This window comes from Phasianus colchicus, chromosome 24 (assembly GCF_987193195.1).
Source record: "Phasianus colchicus chromosome 24, bPhaCol1.hap1.1, whole genome shotgun sequence".
NCBI lineage: Eukaryota > Metazoa > Chordata > Aves > Galliformes > Phasianidae > Phasianus > Phasianus colchicus.
The window spans coordinates 446,095-459,452 of NC_143459.1; the positions used below are offsets into that span (position 1 = coordinate 446,095).

A 13,358-nucleotide genomic window follows, 5' to 3' on the forward strand; every position below is an offset into this window, starting at 1 on the left:
ACCCAAACAATTACGATAGATGCTGCAAAAGAAACTCCTCTTCATCTTTTGGATGGAAAGTCAACGACTGTGTGGAATTTCCCCTGGAAAGCTGCGGGGCCTTCTTCCACTGCAATCTCTCTGCTGTCTGACACAACGGGAGAGCTGCTGTGGCCTCGTGTCCGTGCCTGTGCCTCCTCCAGGGTGAGCAGCTTTGTGGGAGGAGAAGAAACCCACAGGGACTTGGGCCACAGTTAACAACGGCATCCTGTAAAGGAAAACCACAGATAAGAGCGAGAATCAGCAAGCAGCAGCACAGCCATCACCTCTCTGGGGGCGGTGCTGTGTTTTTCTAAGACTTGGTTATCCTAGTCTCTGGAGGATGATGTCAAAATAACCACTTTGTCACAGGCACGTTTATGGCAAAGGACATACTCATAATTGAGAGCAGCTTACTGTATTTAAGCAAGCAACCAAAACTCCTAAAAAGTGAGGACAGGTCCGTCAGAAACCTTCACTGCCGTGCTTGCATCCAGCTTCGTCTGCATGCAAAACATTGTCACGATAGTGACAGTTTTCTTCTTATGAGGTCTGGGTTTGGTCACTCTCAGCATCCAGCAACAGGAAATGCTGCACGCGACTGCAGCAGCTACAACCCAGTGTGCAGGTGGACGCCAGGATCACTAGCACAACAACACATCATCAGTAGGGTAAAACTAAGCAGTCACACGACGGTCTGCGTCTTGCTCTTGGCCTGCTTACAGCCTGTGCTTGGTTTTGGAGACAAACCTTTAAACTTCTACCAAAGTAGCTCACAGTGCCAGCTGCTAGGATCTCTGAAGCCTCTCGCTGCAGGGCAGTGCAGGTGAGCACGAGGAGTCTGCTCTCAGAGCGGTCCTTCTTTGCCACTGCCTACAGAGCAGGCATTCATAAGGCCATTCTCGTGCGATAAGAGGCGTGGGAGGGAAGCGTATCATCCCCTCACATCAACATCCTGGCTGGATCCATTCCTACTACTTCTCTCTTTAACATCACAGCTCCTGGGTAATGTGTGCACAGCCTCATGTGTTTGTCAGCTGTACCTGAGTAGCCAGGCTTCGGGCCAAATGGTACACAGACATCCAACTAGACCAACTTGGGATGGCTTAAAGCAGGCTGGGGAATGCTGTCCCCTCTTGAAGGCTGGCCCAGGTTGAGACGCTGTGCTCAGAGGGGCTGCCTTGCCACAGCAGTATTGCCAAGCTTAGCTGATACACTGTGACATTCCCCGACCCTTCTGCTTGTGGGGAAGCAGACAACGTGAACGTCTGAATCATTAAACAACGAGCCAACGTGATATGCTCCATTCTACAGCCTGGATCATCTTATGGCTCAGGTGCTTTGCATGTCGATCTTCCCCTGGTAGAGCTCAGCCTGCTGTGGGCTGTTCCTGTTCAACCAAGTTAACCCCTGCATCCTGCTGACATAAGAACTGCCTTCCAGTAGGAACAAAAGCTGGACTTACAGCAACTGTGCTATCCAAAGAAGAGCAACGCTCGTATCAAATGGGAAGCAGCAAATATTCTGGAAAAGCAGCTATCTCTACTCCACCAGTGGCAATAACTGCAGTGACTGTGCAAATTTCATGGGAAGGTCGGGGTATCAAAGTAGATGGAACAAACTCAGCGCTCCTTCGGAATAATAATTGCTTGTGCTCTTCACACTTACTCATCTAACATGCAGAGGAAACTTTCTTCCTGGTGCAGGCCCGTTTCTTTCCACTGGACCAGGTGCGCTTCCGGTCTTAGCAGTTACTCAAGGAAAGCTGTAGGTTCCAGGGCTGGGCACAAACACGTTGCAGTTATTTCCTCACTCTTAGCACCTAAGCTCAACTCTGCAGTGCAGGCGGAGAACTGGGCAACAGCTGCAGGGCCCGTGCAGTCTTTGCCATGCAGCTGGACAGCCCTGCTGATTAACCTATAGACGCTGCGCAGAAGAAACAACCAGGAAAGCAGCTGTCAGAGTATCTCACATTAAGTGCAAGACTCTGTTTCTCAGCATCAACGCTAATGAATACCAAGAGCTTTCTTTAAATCTGCTGCTTGCTATTTGTCTTCTAAGATGCTTGTAAGGATCAACGGATCATGCATTGTGTCGTACTGCAAGATAGCTCAAGTGCAAAAGCACACAGAAGCACTGAAGAAAGTGATTTTAGAAAGAAAAGAGAGAGTAGGGGGACGGATTTAAGTTACTCTGTACAGCCTGTCAATGTGAGGATCTAACAGCAGCAGCCAAACTTTCAGCCACACTTTCATGTGTTCTCGTAGAGCATCCCTGGCTTCCCGGAAAGATACTGGTAGCCACATTTGCCATATTCTTATATCAGCCCAGAAGTCTGTTGTCTCCTCGACAGTAGAAGCATATGTCAAGTACCTTGGGGGAGATCTGAACTTGATCAAGGTGTCTGATCAAGCTAAAGCTAATGGAGGAAGACACTCACTCGCTCTATCTCCAATGAGCGGGCTGGATTTGGAGCGGAAGAGGACATCTGAGCGGTTCAAGATGAATTCCACAACGGCTGACTGCATCTGCACCTCCCCGAAGGCAGCTCTTCCGCTGACGCAGGCAGACTCACTCTGCTGTGATCTGAAGAAAAAACAGAGGAAGTAAAACTGCCAACAGGCAGAAGACTGGGAAGGCACCTCTGGCTGTGCAAGATGTGTTGATTTTGGAGGGGACGGTTTACAAAGGCTGCGTGTGTTTATTTTGAGGTTTCTTTTCAACCCTGTTTACAAGATGTCAAGCATGCGCCCACTCTAGTGCATGTCAGCGTGTCCCTGTTTCAATTCTGAATGACACTGGCCCAACACATACCGACTTCCTTTGGAGCCCAGCACGCCTTTGGCGTCTCTGAAAATGATGCGGGGCCCACTCCTCCCTGCTGAAATACACGGCCACCTCTGCAAAAGGTACGGGCTCCTGCAAGTGCTCCTTGCCGGGAACAGCCAAGGCCCAGGGAAGCAGCTTGGAGAGGAGAGAAACTCCCGTCCCTGCGGCTTCTTTGTTCCCAGCACACAGACGATGGCTGAGGACACCTCACTCTCACCCTGCACTCCCATCTCTTGCTCCTTGCCCTCTCCTGGCTGTTCCCCAAGCCCCTGCCTGAGATCGACATGCTGTGGCCAGTTGCTGCTCTGCTGCAGGCAGATGTTAAACTGCTGGGACAAGAGGAACAAAAGGCAGGAGAGGTGTGAGGGAATGCAGCAATCCCTGCCAAACCCTCACCAGCCCACCTGCAGGGCACTGCCTAGGGGTAAAAGCCAGCTGGGACTCAGACCAGCAGCACTGCTCTTACCAGGCTTCCTTCCCAGCAAAGCCAGTATGATGGTGCGCTCCCTTCTCTCCCTTTCTTTCTTCCTTTCTCCCACCTTCCTCCCTCAGCCTGGCACAGGAAGACAGTGAGCAACACTCCTGGCTAAATCAGGTTAGCGATCACAAAACCGTCTCAATCTGGGACGCTGAAAGAACTCACAGCAGACCTCTGGCTCAACAGCTGAGGGCCAATTGAGCATGTGCCTAAAAACAAAGCACAGCAATGGGTCAATCATCTTACCACCAAAATAGAGAGCAGCACAAGCACCTCTTAAGCTCTCCTGCACAGCAGCAGGCTGCAGGACAAGCTCTGTTCTTGAGCAGGGATGCCTCGAGGTCACACCTGCACAGAGATCCTTTGCTTTGTCAGCTTCACTAAGGTTATATCTTTGATTGTGCACGTAGGATCCCTTAGTCACAAACTCCTGAACGCGTCTGGGACTAGGAGTGGATCCAGCTGTGCTGAGGAACCTTACCTCTGTGGTTTGAAGTGTTCAGACAGCAATGGGGTTTGCTCTGATCCTCATGACACAGCAGGAGAGCATCCTGTAGGTGTGTGTGTGTGTGTGTGTGTGTGGGCGTGTGTAACCCTGTCCTCCATGTGGAAAATAACCAAGTGTATCCAGCCATCTCCAGTCTTGTTAATCTACTACAGCATATCTATGTTCATCAATACATACATTCCTGCTCCCCCCTCAGGAGTGTATACTGTAACTGTATCTATCTGCTATAAATTGCTGCAGTCTGCATGATAGCAACTAGGGACACTAACTATTGTAAGAGTCATGGAGTAAACTCCAGTCCCAAATTCTTACATGAATGGGCTCATGACAACTGTTATAATTGAGAAACAAGGGACCATCAGAAGCCATCACAGGATGAAAGGGGGAAAAGGTATTATCTGCAAAATGCCACGTTTGGAAGTTACATATGAAGCAAGGGAGAACATAAATAAGTGGAACAGGGAGCAGAAACTAAAGGAAAGAATTTTATTTTATTTTTTAATAACCTACAGAAATTGATTTTGCTTGGGTCGTATCAGGCACTCAGAACTATGCTGCACACTATGCACAGGGGTGGATATGGAAATGCATCGTACTGCATAGCTACAAATCTGGGAGTCTAGACTCTCAGTGAGGAATCAGAATCATCACACAATTGAAGCCCAGAATCGTCACAGAGTCAAAGAATCTAGAACTGGGAAAAAAAATCACAGAATCTGAAATAACAGAACTTACACTCACAGGAGCTAGTATCCTCGTAGCATACTCATACAATCCTCGGACTCTAGAATCCTAGACTCTAGTAACCCCATCATAACCCCACAGTATTGAATCACCACATTTTGTTTCCTCACTCCCACAGAGGGAAACCTTCCATAGAGCATGCTCACAATTGATGGTATCAGTCAGCATCACCCAGCACTCCTTATGGAACGGGTTATCTAGAATATCAAAGCACTGCCAGTTACAAGCGCTCAGGGGTTCTTCCTCAAAAGATGAAGTTTTAATACCGTTATTCATTCTAATTTGGATACGGGAAGGGAACCGAGGTCCAGAATCTTTATGAAAGGAATCCAACACCACTGTGCCCTTCACAAAACCTCTCCCATTTGCCACAACACAGGGAAATGGGGAAAGTGAACCTTCATCCTGGTTTTCCACCACCCCTCAGGTCAGTCCTGGGGATACTTGGGACCTTCCCGGAGACACCGGGAGCCCCCAGGACCCGCCCTAGACATTTTGCTGCCACAAGCCCACCAGCACCCAGGGTGTATCCCTGGCATCCCATAGGGGGTGGTAGCCCAGGCAGGATGCAGTGTGATAGAGCCACGTGGCTCCGTGGCAGGAGTATCACATGTGCTTCTCCCTGTCCCCAGCTAAAGTTCTCAGAGGGGCACACAGAGGTAGCAGCGGGCTGTGGACACGACCAAGAGGCACTCAGGGTGACAGGATGTAGCCACAGCTTGGGGACAGTGGCCAGGTGCTGGAGACATTCGTATGGCAGGACACAACCACAGCTTGGGGACACGAGGGCCAACAAAAGGGACCTTGCTCAGACCACTGGGACAACAGTGCCACGCGTGAACACGCTGCCACCCGCCTAGTGAAAGTCGTGTCCTTGCTGCAGCTGTGTCCCCAGAGGGCTTTATTTGGTGCCACAAACCTCAGATCCCCTAAACAGGGCAAAACCACAGAATTCCAGACCAAGCAATTGTCGGGAGCTTCCATTTCGTCACTGTGAGGCCAAGGTCCCCACAGGCCAGGTGACACCGCTGAGACACCGAGTGATCAGTGGCAGCACTGTTGATGGCAGCATCAGCTCAAGGGGACGCAGCACTGGAAACGCAGCGACAGTGAGAACGCCATCAGTGACAACCACAACCTCCAAGTCCATTGGACACAGCACTGGCGGTGAGCGACAGTGACACCGCAACAACGACGCCAGGAGCTCCCCACGGCTGCCAGCACTGCCCCACCGGTGTTCCCATTCTCACAGCTCCCCGCGGATGTCGGGCAGCAGGTGGCAGGCGGTGATGGTGGCCACGGTGGCAGACACAGCGCGCAGGTCACGGCGCACCAGGCACAGGCAGTGCGCGGTGGCAGCTGCCCCAGCTTGCGCTTGGCCCAGGGGCCCCCCCAGGCCTTCCAGCAGCCGCGCAGCCCCACCGAAACTGCCTCCCAGTGCCTCAGCCATCGCGCCCCGCAGCCGCCCCTCGCCCGCCCCCAGCCGCTGCTGCAGCAGTGAGGGGCCCCCCCGGGACACCCCTGGCAGCGGCACTCGGGCCGCACTGTCCTCTTCCTCCTCCTCCTCGGTCTCCGACGCCTCCCCCGGAACCTTCAGCCCCGCTGCGGGGGTCCCGGCCGCGCCCCCCTCCGGCTCCGGCTCTGAGTCGCTCTCCGAGGCCTCGCCCAGCACCAGCGTGAGGGAAAGAGGGGCGGCCATGGTCTGCGAGAGGGGAACAAAAGGGAGGAGGGGGAGTCGGGGGAAGAACGGCCCCATCAGGCACGGAGACCGCCGGCCCCTTCTCCCGAGTCTCAGGGGAATACCCCGCACAACAGGCCCGTGCCCCCCCGGCCTCGTGAGAGCCCCGCTTCCCCACCCCCTTCCCAGCCCCACGGGGCCCCCAGAACACGTCCCGGCACCCGCAGCTCCAGGAGGACGCCTCGGATTCCCTTCCCAGCCCGACGTGACCCCCCCCCACGCCCCTACAACACGCCAGACCCACAGCCCAGCCCCGCAAGGACCCGCATTTCCTCAGCCCCATACCGCCGGCTCCCCAGGTCACGTGACGCCCACCCCGGCAGCGTCGCGTCGCGTCGGGTGACGTCACGCCTCCGCGCGCCCGGTACTCGGACTCGGACTCGGACTCGGACTCGGACTCGGACTCGGACTCGGACTCCCCCGGACCGCGCACGCGCAGAGCGGGCACCCCGCGTGGCCTCGTTCGTCCAATCGTCCCTCCTCCCAAGCCTTAAGTGACAGCCAGGGCAGCCAATTGGCTCCGCAGAGACGAAGGGGCGGACGGGGCTCTCCCGGAAGAAGGGTCGGGGGGCAGGGCGTGCATATAACAGGCGGCAGTGGCAGCCAATGGGGTGACCGAACGGGGCACGGCTGGCCAATAGCAGGCGCAGGGGGCGGGGCGTGCAGGAGGCCGTGCGGGGTCGTAGCCCGTGCCTGGTGCGCGGTTGTCCGGTGCGGCTGTGCGGGCCGGCGTTGAAGGGTGAGAAAGGCCTCGTAGTAAAAAAGGGAGGAAAAGGCTTCACAGGGACTAAGGATGGGGCTGGTGGGGGGGGAGAGTTAGAGATAGTTTGTAGAAGCAAGAATGTTAGAAAAATAAGGGATGGCAGACACTGGGTCTGGGATAACGAGGGGATGAAGGCCGTAAAGAGAAGGGTTTGAGAACAGCCTGAGGACGCCTGGCAGGGAGGTGATTCGATGTCCGCAGGGCAAGCTGGAACTGGGCTGGGGGGGCTGGCCCTCCCGCAGGGTCAGAAGTTAACAGGGAGAAAGACTAGGAGCCTTCGTGAGGAAGATGAGGATTCTTCATCCCGCGACCACCAGGAGGAGACCCTCGCCACTCACCGTGCACGCGCGAGTGGGGGGGAACCGCATGCTAATGGGTTCTGGGAATGTAATGAAGATGCATCCCAATTCCTGGAAACTACTGGTTATGTATTAGTTCGGCCTGTATCTGTAGCACCCTTTTTCCTGACGCTGTGCGAGTTAGGAGCAGCTCTCCCCCTTGCACCCGGCCTGATTAAACATACCTGCTTCTACAACTACTTTGTGGTTACAGAGTCTGAGGCCACCCGTCAGTGTGCGCTGCTCCTCGGGGCAGCGCGATTAAGTTGGAAATGCCTGATTTGGGGTCAGATATGTAAAGCAAGAGGTAAAAGGGTACATGGATTTGAGAGCTGGAAATGCCAGATTATGGGTTTGGGGATGGAAAACAAGGGAAAGCTTAGACGGATTTGGGGCTTAGAAATGCTAGATTTGGGCTGGAGATGAAAAGCAAGGGGTAAAAGGGAAGGGTACATGGATTTGGGGGTTGGAAATGACAGACTTGGATTTGGAGGGATAAGGGAAGGTTGCTGCAGAAGGGTGGATGGATTTGGAGGCTGAAGATACAAGTCTAGAGGAAGGAGAGGGTGGGGAACAAGGATCCCTTGAGAATACAGTTGGGGAAGAAGAGTTGAATTTCAGCACAAAATCAGTAATTTTGGTGCAATGGGACTCACCGCATCGCAGCACCAACCACCCTGGACAGAAAAAGGCCATGAAGCACCACCTTCACAGCTCAGAGGCTGTGAGACTAGGATGGTTTGGACAGTTACTCTGAAAACTGCTGTTACCCCACTAACATAGCAGTGAAGGATAGGGACAAGCAGGGGGTCCTCCCTCTGCCCTGCTTTACCTCATTGTCTTCCTTCTCACCTTAAACAGAGCATCCAGCTGCAGGGTTAGGGACCCCGCCCTGCCCCACTGTACCCCATAAACCCTCATAGGTGGGCAGTGGGATCCATTCTACTCCAAGGAACCCATTCGCACCTGTAAGAAGGAGACCCATGTGGCAAGGACCCATCTCACCCCACATCCCACTAAAAGGGAGCAATGAACCACCATACCTAAGATCCATCCTGCACCACAGACCCCATAACCCCATCCCAAATGGACAGGGGATACAGGGGCACTCACCATGCTGGAGCCACGGAGCTGAACCTCCTCCAAAGTTTCCAAGGTTTGAAGCAGCCAAGGAAGTGGCTCGAGCCAATGGGATGCAGGTTCTGTACCTCCAGGGCCACCCCTGCTGGTCCCCATGGAGGGGACAGGGCCTGGGGGCACTGGTCTCTGGGGTAGAAATCATTTCCTCGGTTGATCCTTCCATCCACCTATATTTCCATCCATCCTTTCACGCGATGATCCTTCAATCCACTCAATCCATCCCTCCAAAAGTTCTTTCCTGTGTTGATCCCTCTTGTTCATCTATTCCTCTCTCCATCTGTGCAGCCTCACCATTACCCACCAGAACCTCCTCTGGAGCTTTGGGGGATTTCTCCACATGCCTTCAGGCATTTCCTTGTGAACCTGCTGGCAGTGTCCTCGCTTAATCATAGTGCTGATTTTCTGGTTCCTCCCACAGCATCACGGCATCCCTTTACTCAGCAGCCCTCCCCATTCACAGTTCAAAGCCTCCCTCATGAAGCTGCCGTCCTACTGATGAAAATATCCTCACATCCCTTAGGGAGGTGGGTCCCACCTCTTCCAAGCAGACACCAATCCTCAAATAGGTCCTCCAGCCACAGAACCCAAGGCCCTGCTACCAGCTCCAGTCCTGCAGCCAACAACTGGCACGCATCGGCAGTGCCCTCCTCTTCACGCCTGTCCCACAGCAGCACCAGGGCCCCGTGCCCCTGACTACTGGCCCGAGAGCTCTGCAGTCACTTTTGATGCCGTTCACATGTCCCCCAGCAGCATCACCTGTGCCCACCTTTCCTGGTGGCCTCACACGGTGATCCGCACAAGGAATAAGGTTGGGTGCACCTCTGCCTCCTCCCCAGCACTGAGGGCACTGGAGCTGCATTGGAGCTGCGAGCCCTTCTGTGGGGCAGGAGCATCCCCTGCTTCCAGGAGTCTCCAGCTTCAGTCCATCACCAGATGTGAGGCTGGGGTGCCACGGGGCTGCAGTGCAGGGCCTGCAGCTCAGAAAAGCCCCTGAGCACTGCGGAGAGAAGCAGGCGGTCTGTGATGCCTTCAGAGCGTTATAAACCAACAGTTACAAACTCCTTCAAAAGCAAACAAGAACCACGTTCTGTAGCAATCAGAACGCACAGCTTAGCAGACAGGAGCGTAGGACTTAGAGAAAATTGTATTTCAGAGGTTGGTAGGGAATTTCCCATCACGCAAAGGCATCAAAACCAGGGTTTCTAACAACAGTGTTACCCAGGAGACCCACCAGGCAGTGCCGGCTTGATTTGGCACGTGACTCCAAAACAAGGCAGCTCAGTATAAGGCATCAGGCAGTGCTGATGAGATGCGCGTTATGGACAGGTCATTCCTTCATAGGTACCGTTCCAGTGACAGCACACTGTCTAGAGTAAGTGCTTGACATACAAACCTCAACAATTTACACTCCCACTAGTCAAGTCAGACAGACCAAGACCATGAGGCTGACCTGTAACCAGGCATAGTGCAGCTAGAGTTCCTTCTGCAGTCACTTGGGCAGCTTCCCCACCTCCAGAGCTATAGGGAACATACACACAAAGCGCAGCAAAGCTGTTTGTGCTACACACTCACAGAGAACAAGTTGACAAGTTGAAGGCTTACGAGGACCATGGAGACGTGGCACTGAGGGACAAGGTCAGTGGGCATGGTGGGGGTGGGTTGGGGTTGGACTTGGTGATCTTAGAGGTCGTTTCCAACCTAAATAATTCTATTATTTGATGACACCTAAACATGATTGCGTTTTAGATGACTTTTTGGGGCATGGGTGAATCACCTTGCAAAAGCTGAAGCAAGCCTGCACTCTCTCCCTGTAATGACAAGGTTCATTTTCCCCTCTGCAAATTCCTACAGTCTACCAAATTAAGCAAACTTGGACACAGGTTTGACTGTAAATGCAAGGGCAGAGGGACAGCTTGCAATGAAACAAGGAAGCCTGTACAGATTTGGCTAAAGCATTCTGTTTAAAAAAGTGAAAATAGGATTTCTTGAAAAGAATTGTTTACAGCTTTATTAAGAGACAGCTTTATTAAGGATGTTTCATGCTAAGATTGATGGTTTTCTAACTCCTGAATTACAGAGGATATAGAAACACAGAGGGTTCAATAAACCCTAGCAAGAAAGTGCCAAATTCTAAAGCAAAAGACCCAGGAACAATACTACCTACTGCACTCCCTCAGGAGCCTCAATGGGACCTCTTATCTATTTGCAGAGCGCCCAGTGCGAGTGGGTCGGCTGTTGTGGGGGAGAAGGATTGGGAACTGTATTCCAATTTGTATCCTTGGAAAGAGATGAGGGAAACAGCTCCACGTAACAAACAAGAATGAAATGATGGTCGCTCTTCCAGTGCAACTGCACAGTCCAACCGTTTGCCACAGAACAGTGGCTGAACATCTGCATGATTACAAACTGTCTCCTCACATGCACAAAGATGACATCCTGACTCAGGGAAGCTGTGAGGAAGAGGTGCAACAAATGCTGGTTATGGATCACATGAAACACAAAGGCTCGGAAATTCATCCTACTAAAATTCAAGGACAGTCTCAAACAGTGAAACTTCTAGGAATTCACTGGCATTTTGGGAAATAGTACCCAAAACTTGACACACAATTCTAGATTTTGCAGTACCCTGTGATAAGAATGAGGCACAGAGGTTTATTGGTCATATCTAGGACAAATTTTAACCCTGTTTATATATAAAGTGACAAGGAAGAGTTGGAGAGGGAAAATGAACAGCAAGCTGCCTCTGAATTAGCAACGGAGGCTCTTCAAAGGGCGTCAGACTTATGGCCCATGCAAAAGGGAGAAATGAAGTTGAACATATCTGTAAATGGGACACGTGCCAATTGGAGCTTGTGGCAAAAACAGGGAAAGAAAAGGATTCCCTTGGGTTTCTGGAGAAGAAAACTGTCACGTCGTGAGAGGATAAATCCAATTCTGTTAAACAATGGTGAACAAGATTCAATTATTCAACCCCATGACAGAACAGCACAATTATTGATACTGTCACTTTCAAAAACAATTGTGAGAAAAGGGGATCCACCTCAGATCACCAGCATTCCTGGAGGGTTTGGATCCATCAAGTATTAACAATGGAGCTAAAGTACGAAGCCAAAGGGCCCTCCTGAACCAGATGAAATAATAGCTACAGGGAACAATACTACTATTTTAATTATGAAACCTGGGCAAGAAAAATGGGAATACGTCCCTGCAACTAAGTGTTATTTGCAAGAATAATTATGCGGTATATAATTTTATTTTACAGATCCTGCACATTTGGAAAAAGATACCATCCATGTGCCTGGATATGAAGACCGATGTGAAGAACGGCCTCACACTAAATTATCCCCAGTGCCTGCTGTCAGGGCTTGTGACCTGGGCGCAGTGATGACATTGCTAATGTCACATCGCCACTGTGACCAGGGCACAGCTGTAAATATCAAGCTGCAACAAAGCCCAAGCTTCTGAGTTCAAGGACATCCTCTGAAGTCTAATTTAAGGCACAAAAAATTCACCTTCTTGCTTCAGTGGTTAATATCTCCAACCTATTTTCAAAGATCTTTTTATTACCTCCCAACAAGTCTGCATACAGCTAGTATACAGCTAGTGCCGGGTCCTGCACTTTGGCCACAACAAGCCCATGCAGTGCTATAGGCTTGGGGATGAGTGGCTGGATGACTGTGAGGAGGAAAAGGACCTGGGGGTGTTGGTTGATGCTCAGCTGAACATGAGCCGACAGTGTGCCCAGGTGGCCAAAAGGGCCAGTGCCATCCTGGCCTGCATTAGAAACAGTGTGGCCAGCAGGAGCAGGGAGGTGATCATCCCCTGTACTCAGCGCTGGTGAGGCCGCACTTCGAGTGCTGTGTTCAGTTTTGGGCCCTCACTACAAGAAGGACATTGAGGCCCTGGAGCGTGTCCAGAGAAGGGCAACGAAGCTGGTGAGGGGTCTGGAGCACAAGTCCTATGAGGAGCGGCTGAGGGAGCTGGGATTGTTTAGTCTGGAGAAGAGGAGGCTCAGGGGAGACCTCATTGCACTGTACAACTTCCTGAGGGGAGGCTGTGATGAGGAAGGGTTTGGCCTCTTCTCCCAGGCAACGAACAGGACCCGAGGAAATGGCCGCAAGTTGTACCAGAGCAGGTTTAGGTTGGACATAAGGAAGAACTTTTCCTCTCAGTGGTCAGGCGCTGGAATGGCTGCCCAGGGAGGTGGTGGAGTCGCCGTCCCTGCAGTGTTCAAGAGGCGTCTGGACGAGGAGCTGCGAGATCTGGTGCAGTGCTTGTGGTAGCAGTGGTGATGGGAGGGCGGTTGGACTTGATGATTTTGCAGGTCCTTTCCAACCTTGGGATTCTATGATTCTAAAACTGCAGTCAAACAGAGCTAATAAAGAGAGCCTTCCACATACAGTTAAGGCATGAAAGTCCAGCAGTTCCAGCAATGGGAGAAACACGCACCTGAGATCAGAGAGACTGCAGGGAATACTCCTTTGTGGGTGGGATTTAAGTCACAGCAGGCACAATGCTCTGTTTCTGAGAAGGGCTATTTTAACAGTACCAAGTCTGGGACAGCACACTTTAATCAGGTTTGTGAAGAGTGTCCCATACCCTCACGTTCTTACTGCTCTGGGAAGTACAAGGTTCTCTTCTCAAAAACATTTCTTATCAATGCATCCAGCAAGCACACACATCCCGATGTCATGACAAAGAACACGGGCAGAGACCAGCAAGTTGGAAGGTCATCACCTTCAGGCCAGATCAATCCTACAGATGTCCTGCAAGTCCTTCTGTAGTAGAAACACAATTGCTAA

General features: G+C 52.0%; 2 protein-coding genes across 32 annotated transcripts in view; both read right to left on the reverse strand.

The window, feature by feature from the left end:
- The window catches only part of LOC149915084 (uncharacterized), a 32,588-nt gene that overhangs the window by 6,737 nt on the left and 12,493 nt on the right, over window positions 1–13,358 (reverse strand). For 21 of the 28 annotated variants that reach the window (XM_090124162.1, XM_090124170.1, XM_090124165.1 and 18 more), the window contains one exon: window positions 2,459–2,604. In XM_090124162.1, coding sequence (XP_089980288.1) covers window positions 2,459–2,546 — 88 coding nt within the window. In that variant the 5' untranslated portion in view covers window positions 2,547–2,604. Of the gene's footprint in view, window positions 1–2; window positions 186–695; window positions 1,945–2,458; window positions 2,605–10,549; window positions 13,355–13,358 lie in introns of those variants that run through there. The other 7 variants (XM_090124149.1, XM_090124175.1, XR_016459787.1 and 4 more) reach the window with 6 other exon arrangements.
- Window positions 2,841–9,616, reverse strand: LOC149915085 (uncharacterized). 4 transcript variants are annotated; one of them, XR_016459790.1, is made up of 3 exons: window positions 8,530–9,616; window positions 3,314–6,279; window positions 2,841–3,173 (listed from the first exon to the last, which is right to left on the reverse strand). XR_016459790.1 is itself a non-coding variant. In XM_090124189.1 (2 exons), the coding sequence occupies exons 1-2, from the start codon at window positions 8,650–8,652 to the stop codon at window positions 5,824–5,826; spliced, it is 579 nt and encodes a 192-aa protein (XP_089980315.1). In that variant the 5' UTR covers window positions 8,653–9,616; the 3' UTR covers window positions 2,841–5,823. The 4 variants fall into 4 exon arrangements, 2 of the variants coding, with proteins under 2 accessions (XP_089980315.1, XP_089980316.1); XR_016459791.1 differs by having other exon boundaries at window positions 2,841–3,176; XM_090124189.1 differs by having other exon boundaries at window positions 2,841–6,279.

What these genes read in the sequence shown, in the direction of transcription:
- LOC149915085 (XM_090124189.1), bottom strand. Translation starts at nt 8,652, where the DNA reads ATGGGGACCAGCAGGGGTGGCCCTGGAGGTACAGAACCTGCATCCCAT. An exon ending in AGCTCCGTGGCTCCAGCATG is followed by an intron (nt 6,280 to 8,529) that starts GTGAGTGCCCCT and finishes CCCCTCTCGCAG; the next exon opens with ACCATGGCCGCCCCTCTTTC.